A 21,693-nucleotide genomic window follows, 5' to 3' on the forward strand; every position below is an offset into this window, starting at 1 on the left:
TTGGAGGATACGTAGGGAGAGATCTGTCACTGAAAGAAAGTTGGCCTAAAAAATCTATACTAATTAAGAACACAATTGTGTGGTGAGAAAAAAACAAGCATCATGGAAAAAGTTCCCATACCAACTGTATGAAAAGTGGCTATTTATGTTCTTGGGTAATGGCCACTACACGGTATATAAATTATATAGGGTTATTTTCTATTTTATCAAATTATATGTAATTTAGTTAGATTACTTTGTAGTTATTTAATTAAATGCCCAGTTAAGCTTAGGAATATTTCATCTTTTATTTTCTTAGAACCATAGGAGCCTCGGGGAGCTGAATAACCCTCATTCATTTGTTTCAATTCACTTCTTGTTCTATAGCAGTCTTGTATATTCTAGTCAATCCTCAGCTGATGTATAAGAATTTGTGACCCCTTGTCCTTCTGTAATATATACAAATGCACATAGTTTCTCATGTATTCAGGAAGTGCATTGAAATAATACAGGTTTGTAGATTCTCCACAATGCCGCTTAAGAAAAACCCGAACTCTTCATTAATTCAATTACATTGATGTATGACTCAGAAATAATTCATATTGTAAAGATGCCCAAGGTTTTCTGAACTGAAACAAATTATTCTGATGGATAATTTTATATACATGGACCAGATTTGTTTCAATATAATGGATGGGTGGATGGATGGATGGATGGGGAAGGAAGGAAGGAAGGAAGGAAGGAAGGAAGGAAGGAAGGAAGGAAGGAAGGAGTTTAGCAGCCTTTATCTGTAGTTACAAATTTGTCCACAGATCACTTTCTTATTATTCTTCTGACTAATTTTGATAAAGTAGTTTTAATTAAAACCCAAACCAAAATGATGCTATGTTGCAAAGTATAACCTTCTGGAATATTTTTTCAAGAATGCCAGTGGACTTTATCTTCATAGGCATTCTGAAAATAAAAATCATAGTTGGCAGCAAGCTAGTCATTTATTAAAGATTTATTCTTAGTGTCATAGCACAGCTAAAAGGAAAAAATGGATTGCAATTGGTCAAGTGGACAATGGTGCGGGAGAAGAGAAGGTGGAAGAGGAATTTAGCATTGTCCTCCCACCTGCTAAATCTTCTGTAAACACCTTCCCATCTGGTCTTCTGTTAGCAAGCATAAACTGAAGAATCTCTCTGCTAAGCTTGTAATAATTTATAGGCATAAACTGCTTACATACCTGTTTGTCTTGAAGTTGAATCATGGCAACTGGACTTCTTTTCTTTTTTGATTTGAAATGTTTCATAGCTTATCCAAGTAGTTTCTTCAGTCTTCTTCTCCAGTTTCCATGAATCTACTCCCAGACAGCTCCACCTCAATGACTGAGAATCTTCATGGCCAAACACATCTGTATGTATTTAAATTTATAAAAATAATGAACAGCTTCAGGAATAGGTTTTTAGAGCAGAAAAGCAGTGGTAGCAAACAGTGAATTATGGGTATTCAATCTTTCTTGATTTTGCATTTAATATTAAATTGCATCCACCATCAGAAAGTGGATGGTAAAAACTCAAATATTATATAACTGCTATTAATATGAACACAACCCATAATTTTTTTTCTCTCTCAGTATTAAAATTAAATTTTTATGGAAACTGTAAGAGGATTTTGAGATAGAGGTACTCATGGGAGAGGCTTAAGGCAGATTTTTCTTCTTTGTTTCTTCCCATCTAAATAAAAAGTTTTTACCTTGAGAAAAAAAATCACCTGTAACACAGGTGATAAGTCTAAGGGACTTATCCAGCCAGTTACATGATTGAATGGAAGAAAAAAAGAATAGTGCTATCTTGTGGCGATGATGATGATGATGATAATGATGACATATCATCAAGCCATTATCAATTCTTAGCAACCCTATAGATAGATTTTCTCTGTGACAGTCTGTCCCTGAACTGCTCCTTTAGCTCTTCCAACACTGCCCTCATTGTTACTGCAACTGAATCTATACAGTTTTCTGTTGGTCGTTTTCTTTTTCTCTTCCCTTTCACATTTCCCAACATTAGAACATTTTCCAGAGAGTTAGGTCTTTGAATAATGTGTCCAGAGTAAGATAATGTAAACCTGATCTTTTGGGCTTTGAGAACTTTATTGATTTGTCTGATGATCCATTTGTTTATTTTCTTGTCTGTCCACATTGTTCTCAGGAGTCTTCTCCAACACCAAAGTTCAAAAAAATCAATACTCTTTCTATCTTGTTTCTTCAGACCCCGACTTTCACTTCTGTAGAATATCAGAAATACCATGGCTTGCATGATTCTGATCTTTGTAGGTACTGTATAGAGGTACTATGGCATTTGAATATCTTTTCCAAGGCCTTCTGTGGCCCTTCTATCAAGTGCTAGTCTATTTTTTTTATTTCTTGACTGATTATTCCTTTATTTTTAAGGCAGAAGGCAAAGCTATCCACCACTTCAATATCTTCATTTCAATTTACTTCTCTATTATTCTGTGTGACATTGACTGTAATAATAAAGGCTGAGAAAAATAAAAAGTAAGATAGTTGAAAAGTCAATTTTTTCATACCTGTTCAATGCATTATCATCATCTTGAAAGTTTTTCATAATAGAAGCATCCAATTCTGTTAAAAATGCACATGGAAGGCAGTTTTTTTCCCTTTAAATTATGACCAACTCCATAGTATTATTTGAATTCATCTTGCTAGAAAATGAAGCACTGTTACTCACAGAAAATAAAAAAGCAGCTCATTGAGACGATCATTTCTGTAAGTGCTTTTGACCATTAGAGTCTTTTTCTCTGTCACCCCTTAACTTTAAAGCATTTTAGAAAAAATACAGGAAGGTAATGTATTTTATTCTACTAACAAAAGGACAAATAATATAAAAAAAGTAAAAATCACTGAATTTCTTCATCTACTCTATTCAAAGAGATTTATCTCTAACCTTACTGAATGCTTTGTGGTTGCCCAGACCATTTTTCCATACAAAAGTGTAGGGCCTTTTAGATTTTTCAACCTAGGCTATGAAAGAGTTTGGGGTGTTCCTTGAGGATTTGATAGGCAGCTCAGCTGAGGTCTTAGTTTCTACTTGGAGTTGCCCAGAATTGTTGGGAATCAGGTAGCCTATAAATTAAAAAAAAAATGGCAAGAAGAATTTAAAAGACAAAGTTGTAAAGTTTTATTTCAAATTACTGCTTGAAAGTCTTTCCCTCATTCAAAGAGAATATGAAACTACTCATGTGCAGCACATCTTCTCCTTCGATAACATTACCACAGCAGATGGGACTAAGTGAGCTAACTTGTAAGATTAGATCACCCAAGCATCATCAAAGTGAACTGGATTGGATGTAATATTAGTGGGAAACGTAAAAGATTTGTCAGTTTGCATTAAGTGCACATTCTCTTGTGCGAAGTACATGCAGATACATGTATAATTCTATCAAAACTGAAATAGCAGAGATTTAATGCATTTGATGTAGATGATATTCACGTTTGCACTAGAAGAATGAATAACTGAGAGTTGGCATGTCTCTCTACAGCACTGCATTCAATATTCTCATATGATTAGCATCTCCAGATACTACTTTAATTGAAATCAGAAATGCTGTTTGTGTATACACTTGAAAATATATACAGAGAGATTAAAGAAAATGCTCTGAAGCCCTTTGTTTAATATGTTTCCTATTCATTCAAACCAGTTTCTTTGACATGGTATAAAAATAAAATAGTCATCTGTATAGTAATCCCAGTAGGAATATTTCCATCCATTTTCTTCCTGATATTGCAGAGGACTAGAACAGCTTGACACAATTCCAAAACTTGTAGATAATTTTAATGCTTCATCCTAAAATACAGCATGGTTTTCCCAGAGGAAACGTTCCTTAGAAAAATATATGGATGGCTGTTCACACTGGTATAATATCGAAAGAATGACATTTTATAAAGATGCACAATCCATTCCTAGTTTATTATAGATAAATCTTATTTATTGGTGTTAGACATCACTAAAACCTTTTTAAAGCTTCTACCAAATCATGTGGGTTATTTTATCAATCTTAAAGCTATTTGCTTTAATTTTTTCCACCCAGAAACATTGGTTTTGAGATTTGGATAAATAAAACACTGAAATAATAAATATTTAATTTAATAGCTGGAACAGTAAAGAGTATAATGGGGCAGAAAACACAGTTGTAATTGATTGATTGGAGAGTGCTGGTTCCTGTATGAGGCAATCTATCTTATGATTGGTTGCTGGGTGAGAAGGAGAAGTTTCCCTTTTTCCCCGCCTTTTTTCTTCTGTGTGCTCTGTGTGCTGGTTTGTGATTTACCTGATGATTTACCTCATGATGTAATGATGTGCCTGACTATCTTGTTTGTTGTAAATATAGATATTAAATATATTCATTTATACAAAACTACAAGTGTGTGTCAGCATCCCTGACTTCATTTGCTGCACAATTCCCTGACAAAATAATATTTTTAAGTTTTATTTATTTTCTGCTTCTGCTGTAGAGATTACATTGATTTATTTTCCAGTGTCCATCTTAAAAAAAATGAGCCTGATTTTGAACAAGGTTGTAGTTTTGATGGTATAGAAATCTGCTCATAATTACTTGTTACAGTCAGTGAATTTATATTCATAAAAATAACTCTTTTTCTAGGCGTACACTTGTACTTTTAAGGGATATTAATTTCCCGTTGTGTTTTGGAATAGAACAATTTTAATTCATTCTAAACATTCCACTCAGGTATTCCTCCAAACCTATTAGGAAAATTATTAATATAGAGAAGTATTGGGTATGTTTGCTGCCTTGACGTATATATAAAAAAGGTAGGATAAAAACACCATCATCATCACCATCACCATCTAAAGGCAGAAATTTTATGCAAGATTTATCTATGATAAATATGGATACCATATGGCTTTATATCTGAATGAGTCTGCAGATGGAAGACATCTATCAGTTGAATTAGTTGCATGATTCCCTCCTTTTGTGCACCATGGGGCCACAGATCTATTTTACTGGGAGATTCTTCAAATCAGATTTGAAGGGATTATAGAGGCTTCAGAAAGAAAAGACCAATGTCCATAGCTATTAGAGATGGCAATAACAATAGTTTATGGTTTAATAAAAAAAAAGAATACTAAAAATTGCTCTAGGTTTTGGTTTGATTCAGTGTTGTATTTAATAGTTTTATCAAAATTATTAATAGTAATTTATGCCAGTAGTTGACTCCTGATGCAATTATAGTATCTATTTCATTGCAGTTTTATGGCTCCGTATTATGGTGATTTTATTATGGTTTTATCTTAATTTAATATATTATCTCCTAAATTATACTATGTTTGTGTGTGTGTGTGTGTGTGTGTGTGTGTGTGTGTGTATGCTGATACTGCATTTAAACTAAATTTGTATATTAATGATTGCATGACCTCTATAGATACCATATGCTAAATAAAATAATGAACTCCTGATGCAGGAAGATATATTCTTAAAATGTAAATTTTAAATGCTGCTGTATCAATTTATTGCACTGTTTAATTATATTTATTATTAACATTCATGTACTATTTATGATTCTGTAAATATCCATCTCAAATATTATATCTTTTTCTTTTTTTAATCAGCATTTTAGTTTACATTATATGCCCCCTGAGACATATATCCCTGGTGTATGTTGGACGAATCCTCAGGCTTTTAATGCAGCAGAGAAGAGTATTCTGAAAATTAACAGAAGTATTGGTGCACAAGATCTATGATCTATAGCAGGGGTCTTCAACCTTTTTGAATTGGCAGCCTGGTGGGAGAGGGAGGGGCAGGCTCCTAACGTGTGCATGTGCAAATGTGAATGTGGCCACATGTGCACACGTGCGTACAAACAGGTTGCGAGCATGCACACCACGCAAATGGTTGTAAACATGTGCGTGAGGCTCTCAATGACGGTGGCACCTGTGTGAGGCTAGTGGCGCCACCGCTGCCAGGCTCACAGCAATGCTACCATCACCGCGAGGCTTGTGCCATGGCCCGCAACGATGCTGCTCCGGCGTGAGGTTTGTGCCGCCCTCACCGCACAAGGATTGCACATTAGCCCAGAGCAGTGCCGCCCCGGCACGAGGCTCATGCCACCACCTCTGTGCCTTGGCTCACCTGCCATTTGCGGTGCTGCCACTGCCCGCACAAGGTTCATGGCAATGCCGCCACCTGTGTGTGGCGCACCGCTGCCCACCTGCCTCTCGTGGAGCTTTTGCCCCTACGCAAGGTTCGTGGCAATGCTGCCACCCACGCAATACTAGCGGTGCTGCCACTGCCCGCATAACACTCACAGCAATGGTGGCATGAGGGGGGATGAGCACACGCACACACGTGTGCACTGCCCAGCTACTCACACAGCCTGGTGGTCAAGAGGCACAGCCCGGTAGTGGGCCACGGCCCAGAGGTTGGGGACCTCTGATCTATAGTATATTAAGTATAGGCAAGCATTGATGGGAATAACAACAGTTGTAAATGTCTGCAAAAGATTGCAGCCAAAGAGTCAAGGGTAGTAGGTAATGAGAAAAGGAGAATCAATAAAATTTGAGCAAGATTTTTTGAAATTAGATCTATAGACCACTCTAGTTTCTATTAACTGGGTGATTCTTAGAAGTTACTCCATATTGTGCAAGCACTTATGAATGAATTTATGATTGTTCAAGGACTTTTTGTTCTTGACTAGTATATCAGGATGAGACCTTGTGGAATCATATTAGTTTGATAAAATAGCAAAGCTTCTTAGTATCTAATAATAGTGAATACCCACTATAAGTGGATGAAGGCAGAGATCGTTTATTTTGCTATTGACTTGAGTTTATCTTTCATATTTGTGAATATTATATTTTCATATAAATTATCTTTGGCCTAACATTTTTTTAGGTTTTATTTCATCTCAATAACTTCTTATGTTTAATTTAGGGAAATTAGACTTCTTTAATTAATGCCTCTAGAAGCTATTAGAAGCTCAATTACGTTTGCAAATTCATTTTTGAGTAGCTTTGTGGTTTTAAGATAAAAAATTAATTATTTGAGTATGCAAGCATTCTTGCTCATTAAAATGGTGCTTTTTATTTTTGTTAGATACTTTTTTATGCATATATAGCATACAACTTCAAGTATAGAATTAATTAGGTTAGAAAGTCAGTTTCAGTTTTGCCCGCTTGTAGTACAGATGAATAAATGGGAAATGTTTCATGATTACAAGATGGACTTCAAAATTGCATACCTTAATTTATTGGTGAAAATATCCTGAATAATTTAAACTCAGCAAATACAGGTAGTCCTCAACTTATGATCACAACTGAGCCCAAAATTTAGCTTAACGAAACCATTCTTAAATGAGTTTTGCCCCATTTTACGCTCTTTCTTGCCATAGTTGCTAAGTGAATCATTGAAGTTGTTAAGTTTGTAACACAGTTATTAAGTGAATCTGGCTTCCCCATTGACTTTGCTTGTCAGAAGGTCACTGAAGGTGATCACATGACTCTGGGACACTGCAACCATCATAAATATGAGTTAGTTGTCAAGCGTCTGAATTTTGATCACCTGACCATGGGGATGCTGCAATGGTCATAAGTGTGAAAACAGTCATCACTTTCAGTGCCATTGTAAGTTTAAACAGTCATTAAATAAACTGTTGTAAGTCAAAGACAACCTGTAAAGGATTAATGTTCTTGTTTCTTTTGCTGATACAGTATAGTATGTAGTACATTATATATATCAGAGGTCCACAACCTTTTGGGCACCAGGGACCAGTTCTGTGGAGAGAGGTTTCTCCGCGGACCAGAAGGTGCATGGTTTTGTGTGCTGCCTGCATCCCGCGAATGGGGCTTTGCTTGTTTGTGCGGACCAGTTGCTGGCATACCATGGCCCGGTACTGGTCCACGGACCAGGGGTTGGGGACCCCTGATATATATAATACTAGTGCCTTTAAGTTTAGAAATCAGAGACTCTGCACAAGATTATAGAAAACAATACGCTTAATAGCTTCTGTTTATTAGTCTGTGGAAGATGACAAGCAGTTTTAGTAGTGACTGCAATTTTATTGGCCCCAGTTGTTTATTTCACATAATTAAACTACTGTTTGGCAATGATGCTTTTTCATGCTCCTAGCTCTGGCAGGACTGCACAGCTGAAAAAGCAAGAGTAGAGCTAAATACTTGTCATTTTTATTATTCTAAATTTTGTTTTTGCCTTTTCCGTACAGAGTAATTTCATATGTAATTTAGTTTTCTAAATTTCTAACAATAGAGTAATCCTCCACTTAGAAGGAAGAAAAAGAGCTGCTTGACAGCAGTCATTCTGTTGCTTAACTGCAATTAAAATTCTGCCACATTCCTGGGTAAATAAGCCAAACAAGTTGAATAAAGTCAGTGTCCTACCACTTGGTGGCAATTTTGAGCTATTGTGTAATAAAAGCAGATACTGGAAAGAGTAACAGTACTTTTAATTCACTTACTTGGATTGAAAAGAACAGCACCACAGGCTAAAAGTATTAATCATAAAATCCACTGCCCATTGTTGCTAAAATATCTAGCTAGGATGTCATGATTTCTTTTTTGGCATCTTTTATAGACAAATGGAAAGAATGTACACAGAATTTGTTATTGCCTGCTGTTTAACAGATTTATTTTCTAATGACACAAACTGTTAGAATAATCTGGAAATTAGTTAGAACTGCAAGAGAAAATATAAAACATTGCTTTGATTTACAGATGAAAAATAATTAAAGTTAATTGAAGGAATAAAAGCAGCCCCTTTTTAAAAAAATAACATGTAATGAGGAACATCTTTGACATCAGTTTAGCAGTATTATAATTTGTAAAAATCAGGTAGTAAATTTTTTTCAGTTAAGATTCATGGAGGGATAGGGAAAACATGTTTGTCTAGGATTAAAAATTCAGAAAGAAAGTTGTGAAGAATCCCTAAGGTTGATAAAAAAAAGAGTGACGAGTAGACAGAGATCTGAAAAAAACCAACTCAAAGCAAAGATGAGTAGAGTGTGAAGGTTTTGGAAATGGTCAAAGAGAGTGGGAGAAAATTTGGTAGGTAGCCAAGATAATTGGCACTATTTGAATGGGAAGTAGAAACATGGAATTAAAAAAGGGACGATTCAGGAAGAGGGTATAATATTCACATTCGCATAAAATGAATTCAGTTGGGATGAGGAAGCCAAGAGGTATAGGATTATTACCAGTGGTGGGATTCAACCGGTTCGCATCACTTTGGCAGAACCGGTAGCTAATTTTTTGTTGACCAGGCCCAGAAAGGACTTCTGGAAGCGCCATCCACACAGAGAACCGGTTGTTCACATATCTGAATCTCACCACTGATTATTACATGTGGAAAAATGGTTGCTGTGCAATTGTAGCATCGCCCTCTGATGTCCCTAGAAGGGAATCAGCAATCAAGAAGTTCAATGGTAGTGATGAATGTCATATAGAATGAAATTATCTACTTAATTTCAGGCATATACTTCTATCTGTCTGTCTGTCTGTCTCTCTCTCTCTCTCTCTCTTTCTCTCTCTCTCTCTCTCTCTCTCTCTCTCTGTGTGTGTGTAAAGCTTTTGATATAATGAATTAAGATGTACTTGAAACAACAGTCACTACCAATACTTTTTTGCAAATTAAGTTGTTAACTTAAGTCATGCTTACAATGTCTGCTGTTTTGGGGAATTTGAGGGAAGATAGGGTTAAAGGATTGCTGAAATATAAATATGAGGTTTTAGAAGAAGAATATCCAGTTGTTGGTTTTTAAATTCTCATTTTAATCATTTAATCACATATAGGCATAATATGTGGTATAATTGCATTTTTTAAAAGGGCTTATTCTACCTTATCAAAGAACTGAATTTTTATAATATAGCTGCTATGACTTCAGGCTTCTTAAAGTAATCTATTGTAAGTATGGATAAAACAGAAAAGATAAATGTCACCTTTAGCAGTTCACTTTGGAACTGCAGTAAGCGACAGAGCCATATTAATTAATAATGTTGGGTTCAATGATTGTATTTGTTTAATATAATAAAATGTTATAATTGTAAGCATTTTCATCCTTTCTTTCTGCTCCTGTTCCTTTCACCTTGAGCGATGGTTGTTCCTGCTATCAAAATCTACTATCAAGAGAGCTGCAGTGTGCTGCTAGGTTATTTGTCAATGCCTGGCTTTATTTTTGTAAGGAGGTATTGATTGCAGGATAATAAATATTTAGTTTAACAGGACTTGATCGGGAGCAAAGGGCTACCTGAAATTAGATTAATTTAAATTGTGTACTGTGAGACACAACCCAGAATTCTCCTATTGTGAAAGACATATTACTAGAAATACTCAATGATAAGGAAGTCACCAAGACACCCTGAGATATTTCAGTTTTTTGACTCCGGCAATCCACTGCTTTTGCTAAATTTGCTGATGTTGATGGAAATCAGATTCCTAAACAGCCAGTAGGCCAATCCCAATATATTTTATTAATTTTTCATAATTGGTATTTTTTCAGAATTGGTATTTTTACTGTAGTGGGGCATATCCAAAGGTAAGGAAATGTTTAGAAGAAAATTCTGATTTTGCTGTTGCGTTTAACATTTGTACCAATTCTCTTGCAGAAATTATAAAGATTAATGCTGAAAAAGGGAGGGCTAGCAGACTTACGAATAAACAGTGAAAAACTAACAGAAATCTAATTATCTGATCCTTCAATTTTTATATCTATTTCTGGAACATGTTTTACAGTGCTACTTTCTGCTCCATACGTTGGCAGAACAAGATTTCATCTCTTAAACTTTTATAACTTTTTCCATTTGCAAAATCTCCTAACATTTGGCATCCTGTATGAACCTTTTCCAAATTTGCATAATTGTTAATGTAAATTGCTTTAAGAACCTTTTTTAAAATGCAAATTACTCTCATTTTGTTCATTGATACTTCCATTTCCATAGTACTATATTTACTGTGACTTTCTCTACTAATGTAACCTTTTTAAAAGGTTTGAGGTTTGATTTAGATTGAAGTTTCAGTATGTATGATTTTTCAGATTTTTTTTCTGCAGGGCCTCTAAAAATCAAGGAGAGAAGGTTGCCAACTAGATTTGTTAACCTGTAGGCCACTTGGAAGTCCATTGAAAGAAAAATGCCCAGATTTACTCAGTAGAATACATAATCATTTGTTTTATCATACTCTTTGATATTGTATTGATATTGTACACTTCTTGAATGGATGGGTAACATAGGTTAGTTATTGACTTTATTTCCTTTACACATACAGGTAGTCCTCAACTTATGACCACAATTGAGCCCAAAATTTCTGTTGCTGAGTGAGACAGCTGTTAAGTGAATTTTGCCCCATTTTAGGGCATTTCTTGCCACAGTTGTTAAATGAATCACTGCAGTTGTTAAGTTAATAACACAGTTGAATCTGGCTTCCCCATTTGCTGGCTAGAAGGTCGCAAAAGGTAATCACATGACCCCAGGACTCTGCAACCATAAATATGGCTCCGTTGCCAAGCATCTGAATTTTGATCATGTGACCATGGGGATGCTGCAATGGTCAAAAGTGTGAAAAACAGTCATAAGACACTATTTTCAATGCTGTTGCACTTCAAATGGTCAATAAATGTACTGCTGTAAGTCGAGAACTACCTGTACATTACATTAAGAGAGATGATAAAGTTCTTTATCTCTTAAGTATTTTTAAAGTATGTCATATCTGTGTAGTTGATGGTTTTTACGTGTTCTGTTTGTTTAAATTAGTATACCTAAGTGAAAACGTTTTGTCAAAAGCTGTTGAACAAAAGTTTAAATCAGATGCCTTTAAAATAAAATGATCCTACTTGATACTGATAATCAGTGCTGGTTTTTTAGCAGTACTTTGCCAAGGGACAAAGTAAAGTGATCTGAATTCTCTCCTCTTGTCCTTATGCTCAGAGTTATGCCTTTAAAGGAAAACTTCTTACATTAAACCTTGTAGGTGTATTTGTATATGCACAATACTTTTTGCACAATTTGATATACAAAGATTAAAAAAAAGACTTGGAAATTCAAGGTAAATGATGTGTTTTGCGCTTGCAAATTAGAGAGAGATATATATGCCATTCAGAAGATTTCTCCTGAGACCAAACCTTAGTGAAATAAAACTTAACCTCATCACATGAGGAAAAAAAAAAAAAAGCCTGTGTTGGGTTTGCTGTTGTGAAATATCTTACAGAGACACCTGCTCCAAGCTTTTTAAAAAAACACCAGATGACATGGTGCATGGCACTTGGGGTTTCTAAAACCTATGTTTTTCAGGGGATACAGGAAACAGAATTTTCATGGAAAATGTGCAGGCAAGATTCCTCTGTGTTTGCTTTCTTTTTCCCTAATTGTTTTTACTTTGCAATTATATTGGATTTTGGATTTTTCAAAGAAATGATATGTGGACAATATATTGGTAGGGAAAGGTTGATGAATATGACAGATTTAAGAATGGCCACATATAAATGCCATATCTAACTTGCAAATGACCCTTGTCAATTTACAATAATCTGTAATTAATCATTTAGTAATTACATCAATTTTGCTTAAACATGCATTTCTATCCTAACCATGAGAGGGGAGCCTCAGCACTGGTTTTAATGGATGTAAGTTTTGCAGAATTCTGATGGTGTGAAATATTGTACATTTCTATATTCAAAGCTTTCTGTAAGTATCCTTTTCAGCATTTGCAAAATTATGACATAGTAACAATACATTTTAATTGGCTAATTTAATTAGGTCACTAAATTTCTTTTATGGAAATTTATTTCCCTATATTATTATTTCCCATTTTAAACATTCACACTACCAAATATTTGTGAGGTTTGCTTCACATAAGTCCTATCTCCTCTGTATAATTCTCTGTAGTTTGCAACGTGCATAGCTATTTTATTTAATCTCTTATAACCTGCCTTTAAAGACATCTGCTTATATATCACTGTCTTTGAGATCTTTTTCTGGCTCATATTTTAGTCTCTAGGTTACTGCTATTATAAATGTATTCTCCAGTATGATTTATAATACCACAGCTTGTGCAAATAATGGCTTAATACCAAGAAAGCTTTTTTATTCTGTAATAAAATTATATGCCTAAGATTTGATCCAGTACTGTAGGTATTTCATAAAATTTAGGTTATAAGCATCAAATATGTTTGAAACTCATGGCAGCCCATAAACAGGGTAATGTGTGTGTGTGTGTGTATACACATGATCTTTGTCCATCATGAAAAAGTTAAAGCTTTGAGGGGCAAATGTTACATAAGTATACACACACACACACACACACACACACACACACACACACACACACACACTTCTCTAAAGTTCTAATCTTTTCATGATGGGCTTATGGTTTCTACTGTTCGAGAAATGGAAGATCTTGTATTTTTCAGTGGAGAAAGAAAATTCTTTGACTGAATGAAAGAACCTTTCATCACATTGAGACAGTTAATAAAATATCACCACCACCACCACCACCACCACCATCATCATCATCCTTCACTGCAGGATGAAGGACTCTTCTGCATGTTTCCAACCAATACGATCCTGAGCTTTCTTTTGCCAATTGTTACTTCTGATTGATCTTGATCTTTATATCTCTCTGAATAGAATTTTCCAATTATTTCTAACATTTCCTGTCTTGGTCTACACAAGAGCCATCTTCATGTTTTAATGCAAAAACCTTCTTTCTTGTATTTATAAGCTTGCATTTTGCTCTATTAATCCCTTTGTTTTTAAAATGATGCATTTCTTCTTGGATACATTTTCTTATGGTCTTGCAAAGTTCAACGTACTACAGGTTATTAGTGAAACTTCTGGTATTCTTCACGGCCTGTCATTTTTTTCATTAAATCAATAGTTTCATTAGAGATTTTTGACTGTACAAAGTATTTTTCTGGTGATGCTATAGATGTAGCAGATTCAAGGATGTTTTTGACTATTTGTTCATTTTGGTCTGTATTGTTCATCTCTTCCAAGTCTTAAATAGAGCAAAGCGATTTGATAGATTAATCTCAAAATTGCTGCTCGCCTCTAACAGCTTATCACTTTTTACTTTAAAATAAGAAATGTATAAGTAAATATCTTCCCTCCCTCTGTCCCTCCCATTCCCCTCTGAGTTTGATTTCTTGGCCATTGTTGTTGTTTTGTCTTGTGCTATTTGGGTTTTTTTTTTTTTGTATGGTTCTTCATTCTGAATGTTTTAACAATTGTAAACCACCCAGAGTTACTGGTAGTTGGGTGCCATATACATTTAATAAATTAGTATTATAATTATTATAATCTAAAATATATAAAAGTCAACAACAACAGAAACTACTAAAGTTAAAAACAGACAATTGCAGTCAGAACAGTGAAGCACCGCGTCATACCTTAAAGACTAATGAATTTAACATGATCTGGTTATCTGAAGGACTCCCCATATCTGTGTGTCTTGGCCCACTCAAGGTGGGTATGTTCCAAGTCACTTCTGTTAAATGCTGCCACCTTGCTACCTCCACCCTCTAGAACAGTATCTTCCCCTCTCTGAAATATAGATGGTGCTCTCTCTCATCTGGTGTCAGCCCTCTCAAGTGAACCAGACAGGAAGCATAAGTAGATTAATTAATTCTACTTTATTGTAAGGTTATATTAATAGAATTTTGCAAGTCTGAAAATGCAAACTTCCTGCTATAACTTTTAAGTGCTTAACCCATTAGAAAGGGTCCTTCCGAAGTTTCTTTCTCTGACTGTTAAGCTCCTATCTCTCTTGTCTGATTGTTTCCTAAACAGCTCACTTCCCATTGTTTCCCAGAGTCATCCACACATTTCATTCCACCTGGAGTTCCAGAAAGCTCTTAAACACGGCTCTGTTTCTACGTCTGGAGTTAATGAGTTTATTGTTGGATGTGACATAATGTAGTTAGCTGGATTCCCAGGAGAGAGGGTGTGCATTCCAGAAGAATAAGAAGCATCTGAGTCCAGATAGTTTGTGTGAAAGAAAGAGAGTGAAGACAGCCCCTCCCTAAAGAGTTCTCAGAATATATGGAGGATGCAGAGAACAGAGTGCTTAGTCTGGCAAGATTCTGTCTATAGGTGTAGAAGAATAAAGACATCTGGTTGGAGGAATCATCACATGCCATTCTGGGTATTGGGCCTGATATGTATTTGTCATGTCTGTATAATTTTATCATTTCTGTTATTTTAGTTCAGGCTTCCTGTTTATATGGGATGATATGCATTTAATTGTGTTTTATTATTTATGGATTTTGTAAACCTCCCACACTTTAATAGGGTAGGTGGGTGAAATACCTTTAATAAATTTAAATGAAAAAGAGTTCATTCCTGGCAACTTAATCAGTTGCATATTATTATTAAAAGTGATATCCTACTTTTATTTTGTATCACTCAAGGACACATACATAATACTATATCCTATTTTTTTTCTGTAGCAACAACTCTGTGAGGTATGCTGGGCTGAGAAAGAGTGACTGACCCAAAGTCACCCAGTCCGCTTTCATGGCTAGGTGGGACTAGAACTCATGATCTCCTGGTTTTTAGTCCAGCACCTGAACCACTTCACCATTGATTATGATACAGGAATATGTGCACTTAATGGTTGTCAATAGGATTGTAACGAATGATACTAGAAGGAAATAAAATTTGGAAAATGAACGATGACAGTTTAGTGATAATATTTATTACAAAGAGAGTTCTCTCTGTCCTCTATATTTTAGATAAATAGTTTTGTCACATGTATGTTTATCAGCTCAGCGGTTTGGAAATATCTCAGTTGTCATTCAACAGCTGCTTTATGATTAGGCACAGATAATAAGGTAATTATCACTGTCTGTGCTTTTTTCATTGCATCTTTCTTTGAACTTTCTATTTCTAATTATCCCTACTTAACCATTAGTGTATATATAAAGCTTTGAATTGCATACAGAGTTAGCTATTCTCCATAAAAAAATAAATTTGTTGAATTGGTCACAAAGCAGAAATAGCTGATTAGGTATGCTGCCATATTTTCTCTTTTGACTGTATCTCGTTCTTAGATGCTCAGGACCCGTCTATTATGAACTGTAAATTCAGGAAAGGATTTCCTGCTGTCTCCAATAGCACTATAATACTTCAGTTGAACATGACTTTTTACTTAAACCAGCTGAAACTGGAAGAAGAAGAAGACCAGACTGAACTGATGACAAATATACTAAGCCAAATATGGAGACTTGAATTATTAGGCCAACAATCTAATGATTATGAAGGGGCCAGCTCCCTTGGAAAATTGATAATTGGATGGTCTCCCTTGATTCAAATGACATGTGTAAGAAGGGAGATCCACTTGAGGATTTAAAGGCACTGCTATGGAAGCCTGCTTGGAACAAAAAGAAAGCTAGAGTTAGACTTAAAAAATGGGATTTCTTTATGTAACCTATAATAGAAGAGCTTAAAATCTCATTTAATAGGCTAAGGAGATTTTAAAAGACATTAACTGATTTAATATTTAGGATTTAGACCTATAAGGGAAATAAAAAATAGTTACTAGAATAATAGTTTTGAATTATAATATAGAAGTTGGATTGAGATGATAAAGGTTATTTTATTAGTAAGTGATGAGGTATTAGGATGAGAAATAGAATATGTTTGTGAAATAAAGTAAGACTTTATTTGAGTAAATAATAAGTGTATTTTAGATATGACAATTATTTGGTAATGAACTAAGGGAACTTTGGGCTACTCGAAATCTAAATACTATGGATATTAAGCCAACTGGAATACTGTAACTGAAATTAGGTAAAATTTAAAAACAGGACATGAAGGCGTATAAGTTAAAATATATTGATAAATGTCTTAACCGACTGAGTCATAACTAGCAGTGTATTAATGTGAATGTGATACAATAACCAAAGGAAATAGAGAGGAAATTTTTGATTTGTAACCTGACATATGTATGAAAGAGCTTGTTATTGGATTATGGATTACCCAATCACCATGTTGCTTCCTTAACACTTGGAGTTTTGTAAAATTGGAAAATTAATAAAACTTGTTTTTTAAAAAAATACTTCAGTTGTAGTAAGGCAGGATGCATTCTCTGAAGTAGTTCTTACTTTCTGAAGTACACTTAACAACTACTGGGTTTTCTGCCAGAAATTAAAAAATAAACATAATTATTCAAATTTTTCCCTTCCTTTAAAAATCAGCTGCTCTCATTATTTCTTTTTAATCTTTTTAAATTGTTGGTATCAGGTTGTATTTTGTTTTTATTCTGTATTTTGTTATCATAGTTAAAAACATTTAAATGAAAATATTGTAGCTCTGCAAGTCAAAAAACTGGTGATAGCAATAATAATTTACAGGGCCAGTAACTTTGATGACTAGGAAATTACTAGTAATTCTCACGTAACCACCAGAATTGGGAATGGGAAAGTCTGTTGCTAAGTAATATGGTCATTAAGCAAGACATGTTACTGCAATAGACTAAGGAACTCACTTCTGTGATCATTAAGCAAATCACCTGTACTCATTAAGCATAACTGTGACTTGCAATTTTATTGCTGACTTCTTTATGGATTCTGCTTGTCGAAAGTTGGCTATGAAGCAGTTAAATGACAATCATGGGATACTGTAATAGCTGTAAATGCTCTCTGTTTGCAAAATACCCAAATCTTTTTTATATAGCCACAGGGATGATGAACAGTCACAAGTGCAAGGATTAGTGGCCAAGTTATTTTTTCAGGATTGTTGTAAATTTGAATGATCTCACTAAGCAGGGCAGAGGTTAAGCAAGGAAATTCTAACCATCTGATAGGCTCTTGGTAGAAGGGGACTAATGCAGGATAAAATCTTCACTCACTTTTCTACATGATTGTCTTTCAATAGCAGTAGCAGCTTAAAGTGTGAAGTCTTAACCTTCACACATTTGAACTCTGCTTAATTTTGTCACTTGCTTTTTTTTTTTTAAGCGCGAGAAGCTGGTACATGAGTTGGAGGAAGAGCGACATTTGAGATTTGAAAGTGAAAAAAGACTACAAGAAATGACACTAGAGTCTGAGCGCCATAGAGTTCAAATGTGTGGACTGCAACAGCAGTTTTCAAGGTAAGCACGATTTCTGAAAAGTTATCTGATCTAAATATGGATATACTGTACATACGCATGCACACTTGAATATATAAACAATAAACAGCAGTAGATATTTTTGTCATACTTATTATTTTTCAAACACGACCTATTTCTTTCATTTTAGTTTCCTTGTCCAATAGAGACTTGTCTTGCAAATGCCATGATTGTCCTCAAGTTGAAAGGCTGTGTTCTTGAATGCAGTTCAATTACTAAACTTTCCGGCAGCCAGTAAATATCTTAGCTGGACTCACATTTGCAGCATCATGTATCGTACAGTACCTGGAATGTGAGAATGACTTTAGGAGATCCCTGTGTATATGTTTGTGTGTGTGGGGGGGGGGGAAGAGATGCTTCTAGGGCAGGGGTAGGCAACCTTGGCTCTTTTATGATTCATGGACTATTCTGGGAGTTGAAGTCCATGAGTCATAAAAGAGCCGAGGTTGCCTACCCCTGTTCTAGGGAATGATAAAATAAAAGAGGACATAGCCCATAGCTGCATAATGGACAGGGAAAAAGACTCAGAAAGGAATCTCCCTAGCTTATAAAAAGGGACTGTGGGAGATTTGTACTTTCAATCTTGCAATATTCTGTTAATGTAGCAATACAATAAAGTAGAATTTGCTCATCTGGTCATGTTTCCTGTCTGGTCTACCTCAGAAGGCCAATGGTACCTGACAAAGATAAAAAAGAATTCATATGACTGAACTATTCTTGATAAATTAATTCAGTTGTTATTACAAATAGAAATAAGATCTTGACTTACAGCCATAATTGGCATCAAAACTTGCTAAGCAGTGTAATAGTTAAGCAAATCACTCCGGTCATTAAACAAATTCAGCTCTCCTCACTGACTTTGTGATCATATTGTGATCATATGACCCTGCACTGGGTACAGCTGTTGTACAGTACATGGGAAACCACTACTGTCCTAAGTGTAGCAAAAAGGAACATTTTAGGATGCTGCAACTGAGTGGCTGCCTTTAGCATTCCTTTCTTCTTCTTCTTCTTTGATCTTATTGTCCTATGCAACAGCCTGCAGCACCTGCTCCTCAGCCTCTCCAGTACTACCTTATCTGCAGCCTCTCTAGTACTACTTTATCTGCAGTAATCCCAAAGAAGAATCGTCTGGGTGTTTTATAGTGTCATTTGAATCAGAACATGAACTTGTCCTCATAGTATAAAAGAATTAGATGTTTTGCATAGACACGTTCTGTGAAGCCCTTATGGCATACCCACACACACCGTGTAAGATCCAGACAAATGCTCTGTTGTTAGACTGGTAACATTGTTTTCTTTTTATCATTTCAGTTTTCATGTTAGGCCAAGGGAAGTCATGAAAGACATTATTATATAATAGCCCATCTGCAAACAGTTATGGAGACTTCTTGTAGTGCTATTTCCAAATGAGAAGTGTGAAAACATTATAGTAAAAATGGCACTCCCAGTAGACACCTGCAACTGCTGTTGGGTGATGAGATTACTTTGAAAAATGCTTCACTGGGATCAGGGGACTTATTTCTAAGTTCATTTCCATAGGATTGTAGCCTTGCAGTACAGTGTTGGGAGTTTTAACAGTGAGACTATCTGTGGAGAGTAAATTTAATATACAGATAGTCCTTGTCTTACAACCATTTGCTTAGAATTTACAGCGGCACTGATGGTCGCTGTACAGCATCCCCAAGATGCTTGACATATTTGGATGTTGGTTCATATTTACGACGGTTGAAGTGTCCCGGGGTCATGCAATCACCTTTTGCGACGTTCTGACAAGCAAAGTCAATGGGGAAGCCAGATTCACCTAACAATAATGTTACTAATTTAATCATTGCAGTGATTCAATTAACAACTGCAGCAAGAAAGGTCGTAAAATGGGGCAAAACTCATTTAATAACTGTCTTGCTTAGCAACAGAAATTTTGGACTCAGTTGTGGTCGTAAGTCAGGGACTACTTGTAGTTGTGATTTACAGCCTGATTAACAGGGACCAGTGAATGAAATAATGGAATGATGCATTCAAGGCTGCAGGCAGTCAGACAAATGTAATCTTTGTATTTTATGTATGTTTCGGCTTTCCTGTATTCACACGATCTATTAAATGGGAAGTTATGCTTGTTATATTAGGTGTGGACTTGATCACTCTGAGTTTGGCAATGCTTTACACAACATGGTAGCTGGTGTCAGGTTTAGGTGTAAACTTGAGCATCGCAGAGTCCTCCACTGATTTGAGTTTGCTTACAAACTCAAACTGATTTGAGTTTGCTTACAATGCTGGTGGTATTCTGTCAGTTTAACAACATAGATCTGAGAAAGAGTTTTAAAATCCAGTGATATTTTTCATTTCTCATTCTGTCAGACCGGCCAATAAAGCATTGCCTTTTCCCTTCATCAGATGGAAGGTTAATAGTTACCCATGCAATGTTACTTGAGGTCATTTAGAATTAAGGTTCTACATGATGGAAGTCAACTTTTATTACTAAAGCTAAAGTCAGAACACAGGCTGGTGATGCTTTGGTATAGGTTTGGCAGATCAAATTGGGTCACTGTTCCTGGCACCTGTCCATCCAAGCCCATCCATCCCAAATTATGGCAACGAGTCATGTTTCCTGTTGGCTGATGATGCTGGAGAAGAGGGGAGTTTAAGTCAGGAGAATCCATGAATTACTGCCATTAAATTTCCCACTGTAAACCTAAAAAAAGACAAGGCAAGGCAGTTTAGAGCCTGGCCATCAGGTCAGTGCAAATTATGGAAACTTGCTTTTCTTTGATTCAAGAACTAAAGACATGCCTGTCTAGTTTGTGTTTTAGTGTGTCCTCAGAACTCAAACAATAATGGAAGTAAGATTGTCGGACCTGAGCTGCAAAAATCCAGATGGCCACTAGGTAGGATCAAAGGCAAACCATGACCACCAAGTAGCTGGTGTTTCCTGCTGTGTAATGGCCACTTGCATCTAAGATTACTCAACTCTCAGTCCTGGTCTTATCACATTCTGAATACTCCTTCTGTTGAACTAAAGAGCACAGTGAAACTAAATTATAATAACTTAATCATTCTGAAGCATTTACATAGAGTTCAAATGGTAGAAGTGAAGCAGAGCATAGACTTCAAGCACTTTCCCTTTGCAGTAAAAATAATGAAATAATAGATCTTCCAGAACAAAGTAAATTGCAATAACGTTTGATTTCCTAGGAATAAAATGCACATCTATATTTTAGACAGCATTAGAAACTAAAGCAATAGCATTTTATTACTTTCTAAAATCTCTTCTTCTATGATCTGTCTATATAATGTTTTTAAAGCATGTTTAACAGTAATACAGATAGATTTCCAGGATAAGGAAAGATACATGCTCATTATATGTACAGCATTTTTAAGTATTGCTATGGCTTACATATAGCACTTGAAGTTGAGGAGCTATTGAATAGTAAAGTTTCTAGAATTGTTTAATGTTGTGTGTTACTATAGTTCATATTCCTGAATGTCACATGTTGATCTTTGCCATACTGTAATGTATGCTGGCTTAGACAAAAAAGATGAGCAAGTAATAAACAATGTCCCATAGTTTTCCAAACTTGT

At 35.4% G+C, this 21,693-nt stretch overlaps 1 protein-coding gene across 15 annotated transcripts in view; it reads left to right on the top strand.

Moving 5' to 3' along the window:
* Window positions 1–21,693, top strand: part of NCKAP5 (NCK associated protein 5) — a 656,435-nt gene that overhangs the window by 303,469 nt on the left and 331,273 nt on the right. For all 15 annotated transcript variants that reach the window (XR_005554850.1, XM_039328230.1, XM_039328233.1 and 12 more), the window contains one exon: window positions 17,963–18,096. Coding sequence is in view for 14 of the 15 variants with exons in the window: in XM_039328230.1 (XP_039184164.1) it covers window positions 17,963–18,096 (134 nt within the window). In the remaining variant the exon portion in view is untranslated. The remainder of the gene's footprint in view (window positions 1–17,962; window positions 18,097–21,693) is intronic.

The sequence above is a fragment of the Crotalus tigris genome, unplaced genomic scaffold (assembly GCF_016545835.1).
Source record: "Crotalus tigris isolate CLP2741 ecotype Arizona unplaced genomic scaffold, ASM1654583v1 scf7180000024374.3283719, whole genome shotgun sequence".
In the NCBI taxonomy this organism is placed as follows: domain Eukaryota; kingdom Metazoa; phylum Chordata; class Lepidosauria; order Squamata; family Viperidae; genus Crotalus; species Crotalus tigris.